The sequence below is a fragment of the Gymnoscopelus microlampas genome (assembly GCF_963454915.1).
Source record: "Gymnoscopelus microlampas genome assembly, chromosome: 23".
NCBI classification, from domain to species: domain Eukaryota; kingdom Metazoa; phylum Chordata; class Actinopteri; order Myctophiformes; family Myctophidae; genus Gymnoscopelus; species Gymnoscopelus microlampas.
In genome coordinates this window covers 11962368-11978938 of record NC_139960.1, presented here as the reverse complement: position 1 = coordinate 11978938, position 16571 = coordinate 11962368, and the positions used below count along the sequence as shown (strand labels likewise).

The window sequence follows — 16571 nt, the reverse complement described above, 5'->3', positions numbered from 1 at the left end:
CCAATACTTTTGTACTTTTACTCAAGTATATATTTGAATTCTGGACATTTACTTAACGGAGTATTTCTAGATTGCAGTATTAAGTAGGTTACTTTTACTTAAGTAAAAAATGTGAGTACTTTTCCCACCATTGTCTATCACTATCAATAACCTGAAAGACCAGAAGCACCTGCGTCCCCGCATCCGTTATGTTACCCTAATAGTTTATTATTATATAGGATACAGTGTATCCTACAACCTGTAGCCGCTACATAATGGACTCAACGGGACTGGAGGGAGAGGTTGATGTTTACCTTACAGGCTGCAGCTGAAGGGACGTCTGGACCGCTCGCCATGATGAGAATAAACCGCTTATATAGCTACAGATTATAGATGTGTCGCCAGTGTCGGACCTCTCTGAGTGTATAGATCTATCTATCTATCTATCTATGTAGGCCAGATGTATGACTTGAACACATTAAACTGAGCAGGTAACAACACGATCGGAGTGTTGTTGCATCAACTCGCATCAATCAGTCGCGTGGATAAAGTGGTCATGCGTAACGTCTTATGGTGCGTTCACACTGCGTGCGTAATGTCACCCAGTTGAAGTTAAAGACTGATCCCCCCTGGGCCATGATGCAATCCTGCATCATAACAGCTCCACGACAGTTCTACTTTTTCTACACCCCCCTGGCCTTGGTCATCATAATAAGAATGTAGGCTTATATAGGCTGCATCACTCACTGTTTCCCAAACAGTGGGTCGGGGACCTAGCCATGGTTCACATGACGCTCGTCTGTCACGAGCGTCATGGAGCAACTTCTACCTGGTTTTGGCACTTTCTTCATTTACAACCCGTACATCTACATAAACGTTCAAATTTCAAATATAAAGTGCTGACCCTACGGTCACGGATGTAAAAAGTTGAAACGCTTGGGTCTATGTACCCGTATCTTGCGTATTGATTAATAAAAAGCATTTTAATCTGATCGGCGGCCATTTTATTATAGAGTTATAATGCGTCAAAGTACAATACACCTCCCAACCAATAAGGTCGCGTGGTTGAAAGTATATGAAGGGCATTTAAAAAAAATGGCCACTGATCGGATTAAAATGCTTTTTATTGAACAATGTGGAAGATATGGGTATTTAGACCCAAACGTTTTAAGTTGTTACATTTGCCCCCGTGGGGCCAGTAGGCTACTTCATATTTGAAATATGAATTAATGTAGATGTACACGTTGTAAATAAAAAAAAAAGCCAAAATCAGGTAGAAGTTTCTCCATGATGACATGACACTGTCATGATATGACAGTCATGTTTCAGGGCTATAGGTCGGGACCCATTTGTGGGTTGCAGAGACGCAGACACATTTTTATGGAATGATTGCCCATTTTTATGGAATGATTTTATTTCTAGTGGAGAAGACTTCCGCACACCCAGTCAGTCTCAGAGCAGGTAGTAAGTAGCCTCGGAATCCCAGCCTTTTTTTTAGGTAGTAAGTGACAAAACAGTAGAATATCAAAGAGGGAGAGGTGTTTCAAGAGAAAATAGATTAAAGAACAACGTTTCAGCTGACCTTCTTCAGGTTTATTATTATTATTTCAAAACATTTTCAAAAAACATTTTTTTTTTTAAAGCTAAATCTTTCATGAATTAAAAACAAATTCAATGATTTTGTTCGAAAGAATTTCATGAATAAATAAAAGAAAATCAAAGAAATTCCATGATTTATTTTAAAATGTTTAATTTCAATGTACTATTAACATTAATGGCATATACAATATGTATTTACATTGCCAAACATACATAGATATCACATTAGGCATGGATGGATCTTGTATTTGATTTTAGGAAAGTGTAGCTCTGTCTCCACCTCCTCCACCAGGGAGCAGAGTGAACACAGTATAAATAAATAATAAAAATCAATAAATAGACACCTTCCATGCTGCTTCCATCTGCCCATTTCTATACTGCCAGGTAGCGTTGCCATGTCAGATTATTATTATAAGTGACTTTGGGCTTCTTCTTCTGTAAAGTTGCTTGTAAATATTGGTTAGTTGCGGATTGCAGTTGTTTTGGGGCTTAATTGTTTCTAAAGCTTATTTAGGCTTGCTTCCAAATGGTTAAATTACTATTTAAACCAGTGGCAGTGGTTCTCAAATATTGTAATGAAAATGTTTTGTGCCACAGGGGAGCATTTGTGCTGTTAGAATGCTTCACAAATATTCCAAATGTTCCACATTTTATTGCAAGAGTTTTTGAATATATAGCTGATTGGTTTAAATGCTCATGTGGCCTAAGTTGCTTCTTTTGGGCTCTCTCTCTCTCTCTCTCTCTCTCTCTCTCTCTCTCTCTCTCTCTCTCTCTCTCTCTCTCTCTCTCTCTCTCTCTCTCTCTCTGGTGTTAATAAGTTCTCTTACAAACTCAGGTACACCAGTAGCATTGTGTTACTTAATATCATAAACAGTAACAAATGCAGGTTATACAGTATATTGCACTTCTTGTTATTATTGCGCTGAACACATCTGTGATGCTCTTCGTATGTATAGGCAAGTATAGGCTACAACATGTAAATAAATCCTAAGGGTCAAATTAAAGCCATATGTTAAATTGACTTGTGAGAGTGACATTCATCATACAAATAAACTACAAAAATCTAAATGTGTATGTGTATCAAAACAAAATACAGTCTTTTGTATTTTGGAAAGGCAATAAAAAAAACACTCGGCTCTCCATAGTTGCTGAGAAAAGGACAGGACACCCACATTGGGGTATATGTGTGCATTATTGCACACACATGTGCAATAACAGCCTGAGTCATAGCTCATATAGTTGCAGTGGTGTAAAGTTACTAAGTACTTTGTAGATCTGCTATTTTCAAGAGATTTGAACACTTGTAATGGGACATTCTGCATATGAGTTCTTTTACTTTTGGTACTTCAAGTGCATTTTAATGCCAATACTTTTGTACTTTTACTGTAGTAAATTTTGAATTCCGGACTTTTACTCGATACATAGTATTTCTATGTTGCAGTATTGATTATTTTACAGAATTTGAGTACTTTTTCCACCACTGATGTTATGACAGACTTCTGCCGCAAGGTGGGAGTGTTACCTCACTTTTAGAGCGACCATGACCACTGGAAGCTTTTAAATGCTGCTCATTGGGCGCAACACTTGAAATGCTTTCAGTGCGTGTGTCTTCTGTCTTCCGTTCCGTGCACGATCACTGATCATCAGGACAACAAACATTCGCTGGGACGCCGATCATTTGCACGTAGAAGCTTTGATTGCAAGGTAACACGTTGTATTGTAGGCCTACGCCCTAAACGCCTTTGTACAAACACTGCACTCCAACTGAGAATTCGTAATTCTTAACAAAATATGCATGGATTGGTGCATATCTTCAAGATTGATCGGTCAGGTGTAGCTATGGTTCACATGACGCTCGTCTGTCACAACCGTCATGGCGCTACTTGTTCCTGTTTTTTGAAGAGTTTACATTTACAACCCGTAAATATTTCAAATATAAAGTGTTAACCCCACGGCCACGGATGTAATAAGTTAAAACGCCCGGGTCTAAGTACCCGTATTTTCCGTATTGTTCAATAAGAAGCATTTTAATCCGATAGGTGGCCATTTTCTCAGAATTGTATCCAAATGCTTTCAACTACGCGACACTATCGGCTGGGATGTGTACTGCACTCTGATACGCTATAACTCTATACATATATTGCCGCCAATCGGATTAAGATGCTTTTTATTGAACAATACGGAAGATACGCTTACTTAGACCCGGGCGTTTTAACTTGTTATATCCATGGCTGTGGGGTCAGCACTTAATATTTGATATCCGAACGTTTATGTAGATGTACTAGTTGTAAATGTAAACGTTTCAAAAAACAGGAACAAGTTGCGCCATGACTGTCATGATGTATGTTTCAGAGCTAGTGTAGGCTGCCTATTATATGTCTTCCTGTCCTGTTTGCATGGACAACTGGCCTGCATTTCTAGGTTTTTGTAGCCTACATTTCACCTTTGGTAGGCTAGATCGCAACATTGGGACTTAATTAGCCTTGGATCAAGACTATCATAGATGTATTTTATAGATGTTGATATTTGCATATCTATGATAGAATAAAATACATCTATGATAGTCTTGATCCAAGGCTAGGAATTAATTAATTAATTAAATTAAAATAGATTTGTGTATATTGTCAATTAGTGGACAAGATGTCTGTTAAGTTTTTGGAAAAGCTTGTGGATGGATTTGAAGATATGGGAATGGTTCAATTCAAAATGTAGGCCTACTTGAGTACACAAGTACAAATGTATTAAAATGTACTTAAAGTACCAAAAGTAAAAGTACTCATTGTGCAGAATGTCCCATTTCAAGTTTTCAAATGTAAAATCTTTTGAAAATAGCTGATCTACAATCACAAGCTTGTAGATCTGCTATTTTCAAATGGCCAAAAGTGGTTAATGTTTTGTAATAATAATCAAAATCTACAAAGTAACTAGTAACTGTAACTAGTAACTAGTAACGGTTGGCTGTTGGGTAGGGAGGGACCCAACCCGCCCATTCCATCATGTAGAATACATGCAATGTATGGAATATAGGCCTACATAGCTATTCTAGGGCTAAGCACTGTAGCAACCAATCCTTTACATTCTGATAGCGTTATATTGTGCACTGTTTTATGCATGTTTTGTACACTGTGCTGACACCCGATTCATATACTGTAGGCTATACTTCCTTGCATGACTGTTAGTTTTTTTTTATCCTTATTGTAAGCTGATGGGTAACATTTGTTGAATCTAGATCTAGGTCTATATGCAGCACACACATTTCTACTTACCAAATAGCTCAAAGTCTCTTATGGCATACATCACAAGGTATATCCAGGTAATATTTAAGCCTGCCTAGAGAAATTATATTGACACAAGTTGCTTTTGTAAGAAGCATCCATGGGTCTGTTTCAATTATTTTGGTACTGTGCTCTTACAAAAATACATTTTCACTTTCATTTGAAAATATTAACTGGCTTTCTTGACTGATTAGAAGAATGAAGAAACATTGTTCTTAACTCTTTTCCTGCCATTGACGAGATTTCTCGTTTTTCTCCGCATGGCTCAGCCAGCCGTCGACGAGAAAAACGAGATTTGTTTATCACAAAGGAAGCAGGAGATAACGCGATGCGAAGATTTTCTGCTCCATTCACTTCAATGTTAAAAAATAAACGGATACAAAATTCACATTTTACCTATTTTGGCAATGTATTTTCTCTGGCAGGGAACAGGGTAGATTGTGTATATACTCTGGCAGTTAAAGAGTAAATCTCATAATGTTTGGGACTGCACACTCCAGGGAACAGATGGACAACTTTCTACTGCATTAAGTATTTTATTAGCACGACGCGTTTCGCCGTGAGCTTCGTCAGGTGCTATACAAAAGTGTGTGTGTTCAATACAGTGACACATATATAGTGCCATTCATTAGACAGTTCCACCCCTCCAGGCGTGGTATAAATCATTCAAATATATTTCAAAACAGGAGAGGGCAGACAAAGATGCTGTATGCACAAACATCAAAAAACAAACCGATCAAATAAGAACACATTTAGGGAGAGAAAGAAAAATAATAAATAATTACATACATATGTACATACATCAAAAGGAATATCTCTAATACTGACAAGAAATCCCATAAAGATGCAAGGCAACCCATTTGTACACATGTATACATGAAGTCTTCAAAGACTATAAAGTCTATATATGTGTCACTGTATTGAACACACACACTTTTGTATAGCACCTGACGAAGCTCACGGCGAAACGCGTCGTGCTAATAAAATACTTAATGCAGTAGTAAGTTGTCCATCTGTTCCCTGGAGTGTGCAGTCCCTTCCTTGAAGGTCCATCCCTTTTTTACATTATATATATATATATATATATATATATATATATATATATATATATATAGTTTTTGTTTTGTTGCTGTAGTAGGCTACTTACATTTAATATTAATAAAAAATATGTACATAGGCCTACTTGACTTGCTTGTAAAAGAAAGACAGAAATCAAGATACATCTCTTCATGTGTATTTTTAATCTCCTATTCATCCTATTAATCGTAGTATTGGGTCCAACCCCCATTAAACCGCCATTACAATTCCACACCATGTTGTATTGTAATCTTAACATTTAAACCGTCTTCTCATCTCTCCCTCAGACCTCAGCTTCTCCTCCAGTCAGGACGTCAGTGCTCCAGCCCAGCCATCATCACCAACAGCATGGACTACTGCACCCCCACGCCGGAGCGTCGGCACAACCCAGTGGACAGCATCTGCCGCAAGCTGGAGACCATCCGATGGCGTGGTGACCGCGAGCCCAACTCTCCGTTCCAGATCCCCAAGCTGGCATCCAGCAGCTACAACAGTTACCAGTGTGAGCTTCGGCACAACCTGGGAGCCATCCTGAAGAAGACCAACAACGCCGCGCACACGGACGAGGTGGCCGCCGGAGGAGGAGGAGGAGGGGCCAGGGACAAGGGGAGAGGAGGGAGGGGGGGCGCGGCGACCCCAACGGCCGACCCTAGGAACAGCCTGGGTCCCTCCCTACCTCCGGCCACCCCCTTCACCCCGGCCACCAACCCCCTGGCGAAGGCTAATAATGTCACCTTCACCATCACCAGCACCCTGGGGGAGAGGCGAGGAGGCGCGGGGAGCGGCATCCCCATGCCGGGTCAGAGCAGGGCTTGGCAGAGGTGCCACTCCACGCCGGGTGGTCCACAGCAGACCATCGACTCGCCCTCGTCTTACTCTGCGTTTTCACGCATCGGTCAAGGCCGGAGCCCGCCGGTCTCTCGCGCCGCGCACCCCAAGGACCATGGCAGCAGCATTCAGTCCTACAACCTGAACTTCTGCTCTGGGGAGTCGGGGTCCAGGAGCACTCTGGACTGTGAGCTGCCCTACCCAGCTCTGGTTGTGAAGAGACTGTCCATGGGAGAGGGAGGTAGGCACACAGCACTGTACACAATGCAGCAGGGAAATTAGGTCTAATGGAATATGTGGCATAACATTCCATTAGTCTATACGTGTTTGAAAGCCATTAGTCAGTGTAATGTCCTTTCACCACTCCTGAAACTGTATTAGCCGGGTATGTTTCACCCATTCAATCCAGGGACGCATCTGTGTCATTTTAGATTTCTTTGGCTGTTCAAAAAATAGCAGATCTACGAGCTCATAGCGGAGTATGAGCCGCACTATGAGCTTGTAGATCTGCTATTTTTTGAAGAATCGTGAAAATGTGTGCACATCTTTGAATATATGTTTTTAAAGCTGAACATTTGTAACTCAAATCTTTGCTTTTGGGAATTCTACAAATGTCTTTTCAATCCTTCCTAACAGTTTTTTGAAAAAACTTTCATGTCAAAGACCCCCAAAATCTCTTGATTTGGCCACGGACCCTCATCCCAAAAGATGTTGTTCCAGGGACCCCCCAGAAGCAAAGATTTGAGTTTAGAATGTTCGCTTTAAAAGTATATATATTCAAAGATTTTAACGCATTTTCACGATTTAAAAAAAAATAGCAGGTCTACAAGCTCGCTATGAGCTTGTAGATCTGCTATTTTTGAATAGCCCAAAGTATAAAACTAATGGTTAAAGTGGTACACAGATGCGTTCCGGGTTTGAATGGGTTAATTTATATAAATAAAAAACATCTGTCTACTCAGTTAGCATTTGTAGCTGTTGAAGCATAGAAACTCTAATTGGATCGGCCTGATTGTTATGAATCTGAAAATAACTAGTCAAAAAACAACAAACAAAAAACACTAGTAAGTCAGTGAGTTTTGTTTTTGTTTGTCAAAATATATCACCGGGTTGATAAGCCATATAGGCCTATTAGCCTACAACTGGTTGCAGCCATATGGTTCCAGGAACTTCCACACTATCCTCAAATGAGCATGGCAGCACGCCTATAGCTCAAATGAAAATAATATGCTACTGTATAATACATATTACTCTGTCACTGATTAGAAATATAGCCAACTATTCAGCCTATATGTTTATCTTTACTTATTTTAAAAACCTGTGAATTGCCATTAGGCCATTTTGGGCATAAACATAGAAGTGGAAAGGTAAATGTTGGTCTGACAGTGATGTAGGCTAGCCTCAGCCTACATCATTGTAGTGCCCAGTCTGCCCACAGTGTTTAGGTGCCCACTCGACCTGTATCTGAAGGGCAGATGTGTATTAATGCAGTGGTTCTCATTCTCAACCTCATTCTCATTCTCTCTCGAACCCCCCCCCCCCCCCCCGCCCCCCCCAACACTGATGAGACTTCATATTTGAACTGGCAAGCATTTGGAATTGTAGGAAACATTTAGTTTGACTCGGTTCCACAGATAAATATTGTGAAATTAGCAGATCTACAAGCTCACAACGACTCGTGAGCTTGTAATGCGAGTCGTTGTGAGCTTGTAGATCTATTTTCACACATTTTGCATTTTTCTTACATTATTTCATCATTTGGCTGATGTTTCGCCAACTTTTATAGTATAGTTTGTTTATTACTTTTGATGCAGCAGCAGTAATGGTCTCTTTTCTTTTCTCCTTTTATTTTTTTGAGGTCCTTAAATTGTAACTTCACTTTCATCTGGGGACCCCCCCAAAATAAGGTTGAGATCATAGAGGTATAATAACTAGAGGGCGGATTGCCCCGCCCCCAGCTATTCATTTCAATTAAATAAATGCATATGTATTTATGTATAATATGTTTACATATTTATATTATATTATATATATTTATATATATAAATATCTCAGTATTTTTTGCTCGTGCATGTATTTCGCTCCGCCTGCACTTCCAGCTTTGGCCACTGGGGTGGTGGCTTCAATGTTTCTCGTCATCTCTGGGGGCCTGGTTGAGAACATGGACCGTAACAATTAGGTTGAGAACCACTGTGTTAATGAAGCACGTGCGGCGCGATACATGAAAACCACGTGATCGTGTCGCGCGCGGAGTTCAAACGGTGCTGACTCACCGCTCTGTGGTATCATTACGTCAGTGGATGACTGAGTCTATGACGCACTTATTTTCAACTCTATGAAGACGCAACGCTACCAGGTTAAAAACACACGCAGTTCACTCACATTCTGAGACGTAGGCCTAGTACCGTCGATAAATACGTGCTGGGGTGGATAAATATTTTCATGTGCAATGAGAAGAACAGGGAAGTTATGTTCTTCTGTATTTAGCTAGCTCATCATTAGCTCAAGTTGAGCCAGTGCTGGTAAGTAAAAGTGCTCTCACATGTTTTACTTTGTGCGTAAAATGGTGCAAAGTGGTTGATGTATGTCTAATTATAATACAGTGGTTCTCAAATTTTTTCATGTCAAGGACCCCCAAATTGACACTTATTAGCCCGCGGACCCCCATTTGAAAAGATATGCCAGGGGCCCAGGGACCCCCATAAGAGAAGATTTTTTAAGGCTCTAGCAGTGATTCTCAATCATTGTAATTTAAGGACCCCCAGTTTGACATGCATTAGGCTACGGACCCCCATTTAACGTAATTTCTATCTCTGGAACTCCAATTTATATTGTAAAATCAATGTTACTGTAACTCAGAGTTACAGACCCATAAGGGTCCATTTGGTTCCTATAAATCATTTAGCTGGGGACCGTATCCCCTCAAGCAGTGATGCTATGCTCATTTGAGAAGTGGTTGCTCTCTATTTTAATGACGTGACGCGCACGTCGCTTAACACCTACAGTACAGGTCACACAATGGGCAATTGATATGCATATAGGCTAATTCCTATGTTAATGTACCTGGCGTGAGTCGGGAGCCTTTGTAAACTTTGATGAAGTGTGAATTTAAAGTCGTTTTAAATCTATGCGTGTGCCTGCGTGTCCCCCTGGCCAAATAAGTGGTTGCTCGGCGTGCAACCCCGTCCACTGAGTATTGCACCCCTGCCCTCAAGTACCCCTGGGGGTCCCCGGACCCCACTTTGAGAACCAATGTTATAATATACAGTAATAACTTATGTCTGTAAAGTAACTAGTCACTAAAGTTTTGGAACTTGGAAATACTCCAGTAAAGTAAAAATACCTCAATTGTACTTAAGTACAGTACTTGAGTAAATATGCTTAATTACTTTACACCACTGCATGTCAGTTGGAGTCAGATACAAAGTATTTCCAGGGAAAAACGCCAAACAGCTAAATAACACTAGCAAAAAATATGATTTATTTTGAGAGCGAATTACCCCAGGGTATGAACACATTTTTATTAAGCCTAGGGTTTTATTTTGTTTGTAACTGTTGTATATAATAGCAATATTACACCCAACCTAAGGGTGCTTTGTTTCAGTGATGCTGATGGTTGAGCAAATATGATGGTAAAGCACACTGAGTGTAATATTGGTTAATTGAAGCTTAGCATAATAAGGTACATTCTTAAAAAAACATAAAACTGTGTGTGTGTGTGTGTGTGTGTGTGTGTGTGTGTGTGTGTGTGTGTGTGTGTGTGTGTGTGTGTGTGTGTGTGTGTGTGTGTGTGTGTGTGTGTGTGTGTGTGTGTGTGTGTGTGTGTGTGTGTGTCGCTTGCAGCTTCTATGTCTGAAACCAGCAAAGACACTATGGCCGAAGTTAGTCTCATCTGTGAAGAGGATCTACTCAACACTATGTTCCATGCCTGTGACACACAGCGCAGAGGTACACACACACACACACACACTCATACAATGGCCACTTGGCCAGTCACTATAATAAATATCTTCTCTTTCTTTCTCCCATTGGGGGGGCGTCGCACATGAGACACACAGACACACACACTTACAGTTTCATGGGGGGCAAGTCCCTAAGATCCCTGAATTTCTATAGCATCAGTATCCGTTATGTTGTGCCTATTGGAAAAAGCAAAACAGATACAACTTGGAACAGTTCGTTCAATTCAATGTGAGTAGTTCCTAAGCTTATTGTACGTAGAAGATTTATGCTGTCCTATCCATGGAAAGCAAAACAAAAGCCATGAAAATAAGGAAGGCGAGTCAAATGGTTCTGTTTCTCTCTCCTCTACAAGGTAAAGTGTATGTGTCTCACATCGTCGACTACCTGCGTAACACCACATGCCGCAGCTCAGAAGACAGCGGGCTGGAGGACCTCTGCAACATGCTCGATCCCGACCACAAGGACGTCTCCATCGACCTGGACACATACCATGCCATCATGAAGGAGTGGATCGACGACTGCCGCAACAATGGGTATGAGAAAACACCCCCATGGACGTCCGTCTTTTTTTTCAGGCTTTGAAGATATGGGGGTGCCATACCTTTTGGTTGCTTTGAAGGCCAACATCAGAGTTTTGTACTCTGTGCGGGCAGTAACTGGGAGCCAAGGGAGGGAGCGGGGAAGGGGAGAGACATGTGAAGATTTTGTCTGATTGAAGACCAACCTACTGCGGCATTCTGGATCATTTGGAGGGGCTTAAGTGCACATTGCCGGAAGGCCAGTAAGGAGAGAGTTACAGTAGTCAAGTTTTGTTATGACTGATGTCTGGATAAGGAGCTGGGCTGACACCTGGGTGAGGAAGGGTCTAATCCTTTGAATGTTATCGTTTAAACCTCGAGTGACCGCTGCAATGTGTGCCTTGAATGAAAGTTGACTGTTCAGGACAACACCAAGATTCTTTGCCGTTGACACCAAAGTCAGCGGGCGTTGTCTATGGAAATAGCTAGATCCTGCATGGTAACATGACTTACCTGGGAAGAAGAGAGCCTTGGTCTTGTCTGGGTTCAGCCTGAGTTGGTGAGAACACATCCACTGTGAGATGGCAGCGATGCGGTGCTCAGGATGGAGTATGAAAAATCGGACAGATCTGTCTTGATCACATGAGTTCTAGAGATACTGGGTACCGATTTATGTGATGTTTGGATAAAATCTGTAGGAGTAATACTGTATCACAAAATGTGTTTGGCAAAAATGGGCCTCCGGGTGGAGCTATAACAGGCTGATGTGAAAAAGTTGGGGCAGAGGTTCTGATCTGGCATCCAGCGAGTGTGTGTGTGTGTCCACAGTTTCACGTCGATCGGAGATTAGCTACTCACAGACACACGGACACAGACAGACAGACAGGCAGGCAGGCAGGCAGGCCAGGCCATGCCATGCCATGCGCCTGGCTGAGGATAACACAATAAAGGCACAGACTTATTTCCTTTGTGCTCCTTGATGCGCTGGTCTGGTTATGCAAGTTGCTGTGTAGGCGTGCTAGTGTGTAATGCATCGAATGAAATTTCGGCCAGTAGTTTCAGCTGTGTGCATTCTCATTTCACAGCTGTGTGTGACATGCTGCAAGTCTTGTAGACATGCATTGTTCAGTCTCCAAGGCAGATTCTGTCACTTGTCAAATTCCTCAGGCTAGTTGTGTATATTCAGCCTGAGGGTACTGCTTTCTGCTAGCGATGGCTCGTGTTAATGTGGTGTTGTTGTTGTTGAATAACATTAATGGCATTGCTCATTGACTTTTCACATTATGATGTGGCTGTTAACAGCACACCAGTGTTGCTGCCCCCAAATGCAAATTTGCTTATGTAACGTTTCGAGCCACCAGGCTCTTCCAGCAGCAATTACTGGTGTGCGGATTTTGTATTCTTATATACTGTTACTGTTTTTGATCCAGCATCCAGCCTAGTAGGTCTGGGATGTGCGTGTCCGTGAGCTTAGTGGTTTTCAACCTTTTTAATGCCAAGGACCCCTAAATTGATATACATGTGGCCGCGGACCCCCATCTTATTTTTTTTTTGACAGGGACCCCCAGAAGCAAAGCTTTGAGTTAAACATGTTCGCTTTATTTTGAAGATTTTTCAAAAATAGCAGATCTACAAGCTCGTAGCGCGGCACTCGGTGCCGCGCTATGAGCTTGTATATCTGCTATTTTTGAATAGCCAAAGCTAAGTGGTTAAAGTGATTGTGCTGTGGACCCCCTGGTACCCCCCCCCCCCCCCCCCCCAAGGACCACTGGTTGAGAACCACTGCTTTGGCTGTTTATCAGCTTCTCTCTCAACTGGCTGAAAACGGACCATTTCAGAGTAGGTTTGAATGCATTTGGTATATCAATGCATATCAATCACCTTAACGGTTCTGTTTAAATCCTCATTCGCAAAGAAAAAGACAAACGGATGTACAGTAGTTGAGGTTTTCTCCAGCACTGTCGGTCGCTAAAAAAGTTGAAGATTTAAACTTGAGCAGATTACCATTAGACGTCAGACGGTCGCATAGCAACGGCAGGAGACTATTTTGCAGCTGTGTTTCTAGACTTTCTACACGGTCAAGGACAGACAAGAGTGTTTCTACATGGTCAAGGACAGACAAGACAGGAAGGACTGAACCAGTCTCTCTGTTGTGATTTTAGGGAAGAGTCAACGGACGACCTACCTCAGGATTCAGCCAAATTCATAGACGGCATCTCAGGTGAGAAACACACACACACACACACACACACACACACACACACACACACACACACACACACACACACACACACACACACACACACACACACACACACACACACACACACACACACACACACACACACACACACACACACACACACACACACACACACACACACACGCACGCACGCACACTATTTACTGTTTAGTTTATACTTTTTATCATGCATATGGAGATGACCAGCTTGAGTGTAAATGTTTGTTGCAGCCAAGAGGTCCATGCTTCTTAACATGACATCAGGCAGTTTAGAGGGATTTGGTGGCGACGCGTCCAGAGTGGATTTGTAAGTAACTCTTACCATGTGTGTGTGTGTGTGTGTGTGTGTGTGTGTGTGTGCACCATTGTGAATTTCTATCCCAACTATGTACAGTGTATATGCCATACATGGGCAACTGGCGGCCCGGGGGTCACATGCGGCCCCCACCTTCACTTAATGTGGCCCGCAGGTTAATATGGGAATACTGATATATCATTGATTTCAGCTGTTACAATTCCAAACATGCATACATGACCCGCTTTAATTACTTCAGTCTATATTAGTGTCTTTTTTATGTCCAATGTATTTGTCTTTAAGTTCATAAAGTTAACATAAGTATAGCTAAATGCATTTGAAATTAAATCAAAATGTTACTTTTCAGGATTCCAATAAAAAAATGGCAAGCTTGTAGATCGGCTATTTTTGCTACTTTTGTGTGACATAGAATGGTTCGACAGTATATGCAATGTGGCCCTCTAGAGTGAGTGTGGAAATATAGTGGCCCTCTCCATCATCAAAGTTGCCCACCCCTGTTCTATGCCCAGCCCAATGCTCTTTACTCTACATGTTCCCAGCGCAGGTGTATAAGCGTGTATAATCAGATGTCAACTTGCGCCTGTATTCACGTGAGTGTGTATGCATACCCCCCCCCTCCACACATACACAGCGAGACGTCAGACCTGATGTACTGTGTGGCCGACCTCCAGATGAACAACACGAGGCTCCAGGACGAGGTGAAGAGGCTGAAGCTGGTTGTGGAGAGCACAGAGGAGACCAACCAGAAGCTGGCTGAGGAGAACGAGGAGCTCCACCACCAGGCCCGAATGTATGACACGCACGCACGCACGCACGCGCGCGCGCACACGCACGCACGCGCGCGCGCGCACGCTCACATGGAGATGGTGAAACCCACTCAACCCATGGAGAAGTATCTAAAGTGCAGTCACATACCAGATTTTGACAACAAATTTTGATTTTGTTTTAGTCATAGTCTTTTGAATAAAATTACATTTAGTTTTAGTCATCTGAAATGTTTTAGTTTTTGTCTAGTTTTAGTCGACTAAATATCATAAGATTATTAATAGTCGACTAAATTTACAGTTGATTTAGTCGACTAAAATGTATTGTGGCGGTGCCTTGATGGCGTCGTAATGCTTGATTTTACACTTGGTTGCATGCTGAATATGGCTGATCTACAAGCTCACAACGCGTCGCAGCGCGACGTGTTGTGAGCTTGTAGATCTGCTATTTTCAGAGCGCAACACCCGAGTGCAAACGAGCATAAAATGACTTGTCTTTTAGTTCTACTGGATCTCTTCTCCACTAGTCCCTCACTAACATTTTAGTCTAGTTTATATTTAGTCTTAGTTTTAGTCATCATAGCTTAGTTTTTATTTAGTTTTCGTCAGTGACAAAAAGGTAGTCGACGAACATTTTTCGTCATAGTTTTAGTCGACGAAATGCAGACAATCACACAGATGCAGTATGCAGTGACTGTCGTTCCTGTCTCCTGCCGTGTGTCTCTGTAGGAGCCAGCAGGTGGCCCAGAAGGAGAAGATGTTGAAGGACGAAGTGGAGGAGATGAAGCTGACGTTGAGTAGTACCGAGGAGGGCCGGGCCCGTGCCTCTCAACACTGCAAGAATATGGTCAGTCTGACACACACACTGTGAACGTTTTGGTTATCACATGACCGCCCTGCTGCCCTGACATCAAACATACTCAATTAGCTAGGCTTCACAACACAACTGTTGTGGTTGGAGGTGGTCTCCCCTACTCTTAGTCTACTCGGGTAGGACACCTGCTGGTTGACCAGAGGTATTGCCTGAAGCTCAAAGAGCAATATCCCCCCCGCCCTAATGGAAATTCTTAGCTCAGCAGTTGAAATTTCGACCCTTGTGTGGGAGACCCGTGTGTGAATCCTGAGTAGTACAGACCTAAATCTTACAGATTGCAGCTTTGAAAAAAAACAATATATATATAGAATGGGAGCTTTTGTGGTGGAACTTGACACTTGCTGATATTCTGCACCTTAATCTCATTAACGCACTGATACTCTTCTTGCACTAATGTCTATGTCATGAACAGTACAGTATATGCCAGCTGCTATACCTTAAACCAGGGGTCTTCAACAGGGGGTCTGGGGCCCCTAGGGGGTCCTCAGAGTTACTACAGGGGGTCCGCCAAATCTCTTGTGTGATAGGATCATTGTTTTTTACATTAACCACTTGAACCCTAGCATCCCTATTCTAAGGACAACTTTAGCCGAAAATAGCCGATCTATAAGCTCTCAACGCCTCGCAGCGCGAGGCGTTGAGAGCTTATAGATCGGCTATTTTCGGCAAAGAGGGGAAAAAAGAGCAGATCAAGTACAGAGTGAAAGTTTACTAATAAGTATTGCCGGTTTAAGTGGTTAAATGTTTGAAAAAACACATTAACATGAATCCAACATCTATGAAAAGCTTTAATCTGCAACGCAGTTTTATGTAATATATAGAGGGGGTCCCTGCTTCATCTCTCTCTCTCAGTTAGGGGGTCCTTGGCCTGAAAAGGTTGAAGACCCCTGCCTTAAACCTCATGCACATAGTGTTAGGATGGATATGCTATGTGTATGTAGATAGCTTGTTGTCTCTTTTTTTATTCCTTCTTCCTCCTCTTCTTTCTTTTATTTCTCTTTCTGGAAACAATCAAAACTATGGAGCTTTGCACAAAAACAAATTTCACCCACTGTCTTACACCTGTAAACCTCTGAAGTGACGATAAGGATGATTCTGATTCTCGCCTACCACCGATATACAGTGTGAATGAAGAC

General features: G+C 42.0%; 1 protein-coding gene across 1 annotated transcript in view; it reads left to right on the top strand.

Moving 5' to 3' along the window:
• Nucleotides 1–6278: 6278 nt before the first annotated feature.
• lrmp (lymphoid-restricted membrane protein) overlaps nt 6279–16571 on the top strand; it is a gene marked incomplete at its 5' end in the record, with an annotated part of 66444 nt that continues 56151 nt past the window's right edge. Inside the window, 8 exons of the mRNA XM_084050099.1 lie at nt 6279–6524; nt 6651–6999; nt 10602–10706; nt 11074–11254; nt 13402–13460; nt 13713–13788; nt 14429–14587; nt 15291–15408. Coding sequence (XP_083906225.1) covers nt 6279–6524; nt 6651–6999; nt 10602–10706; nt 11074–11254; nt 13402–13460; nt 13713–13788; nt 14429–14587; nt 15291–15408 — 1293 coding nt within the window. The remainder of the gene's footprint in view (nt 6525–6650; nt 7000–10601; nt 10707–11073; nt 11255–13401; nt 13461–13712; nt 13789–14428; nt 14588–15290; nt 15409–16571) is intronic.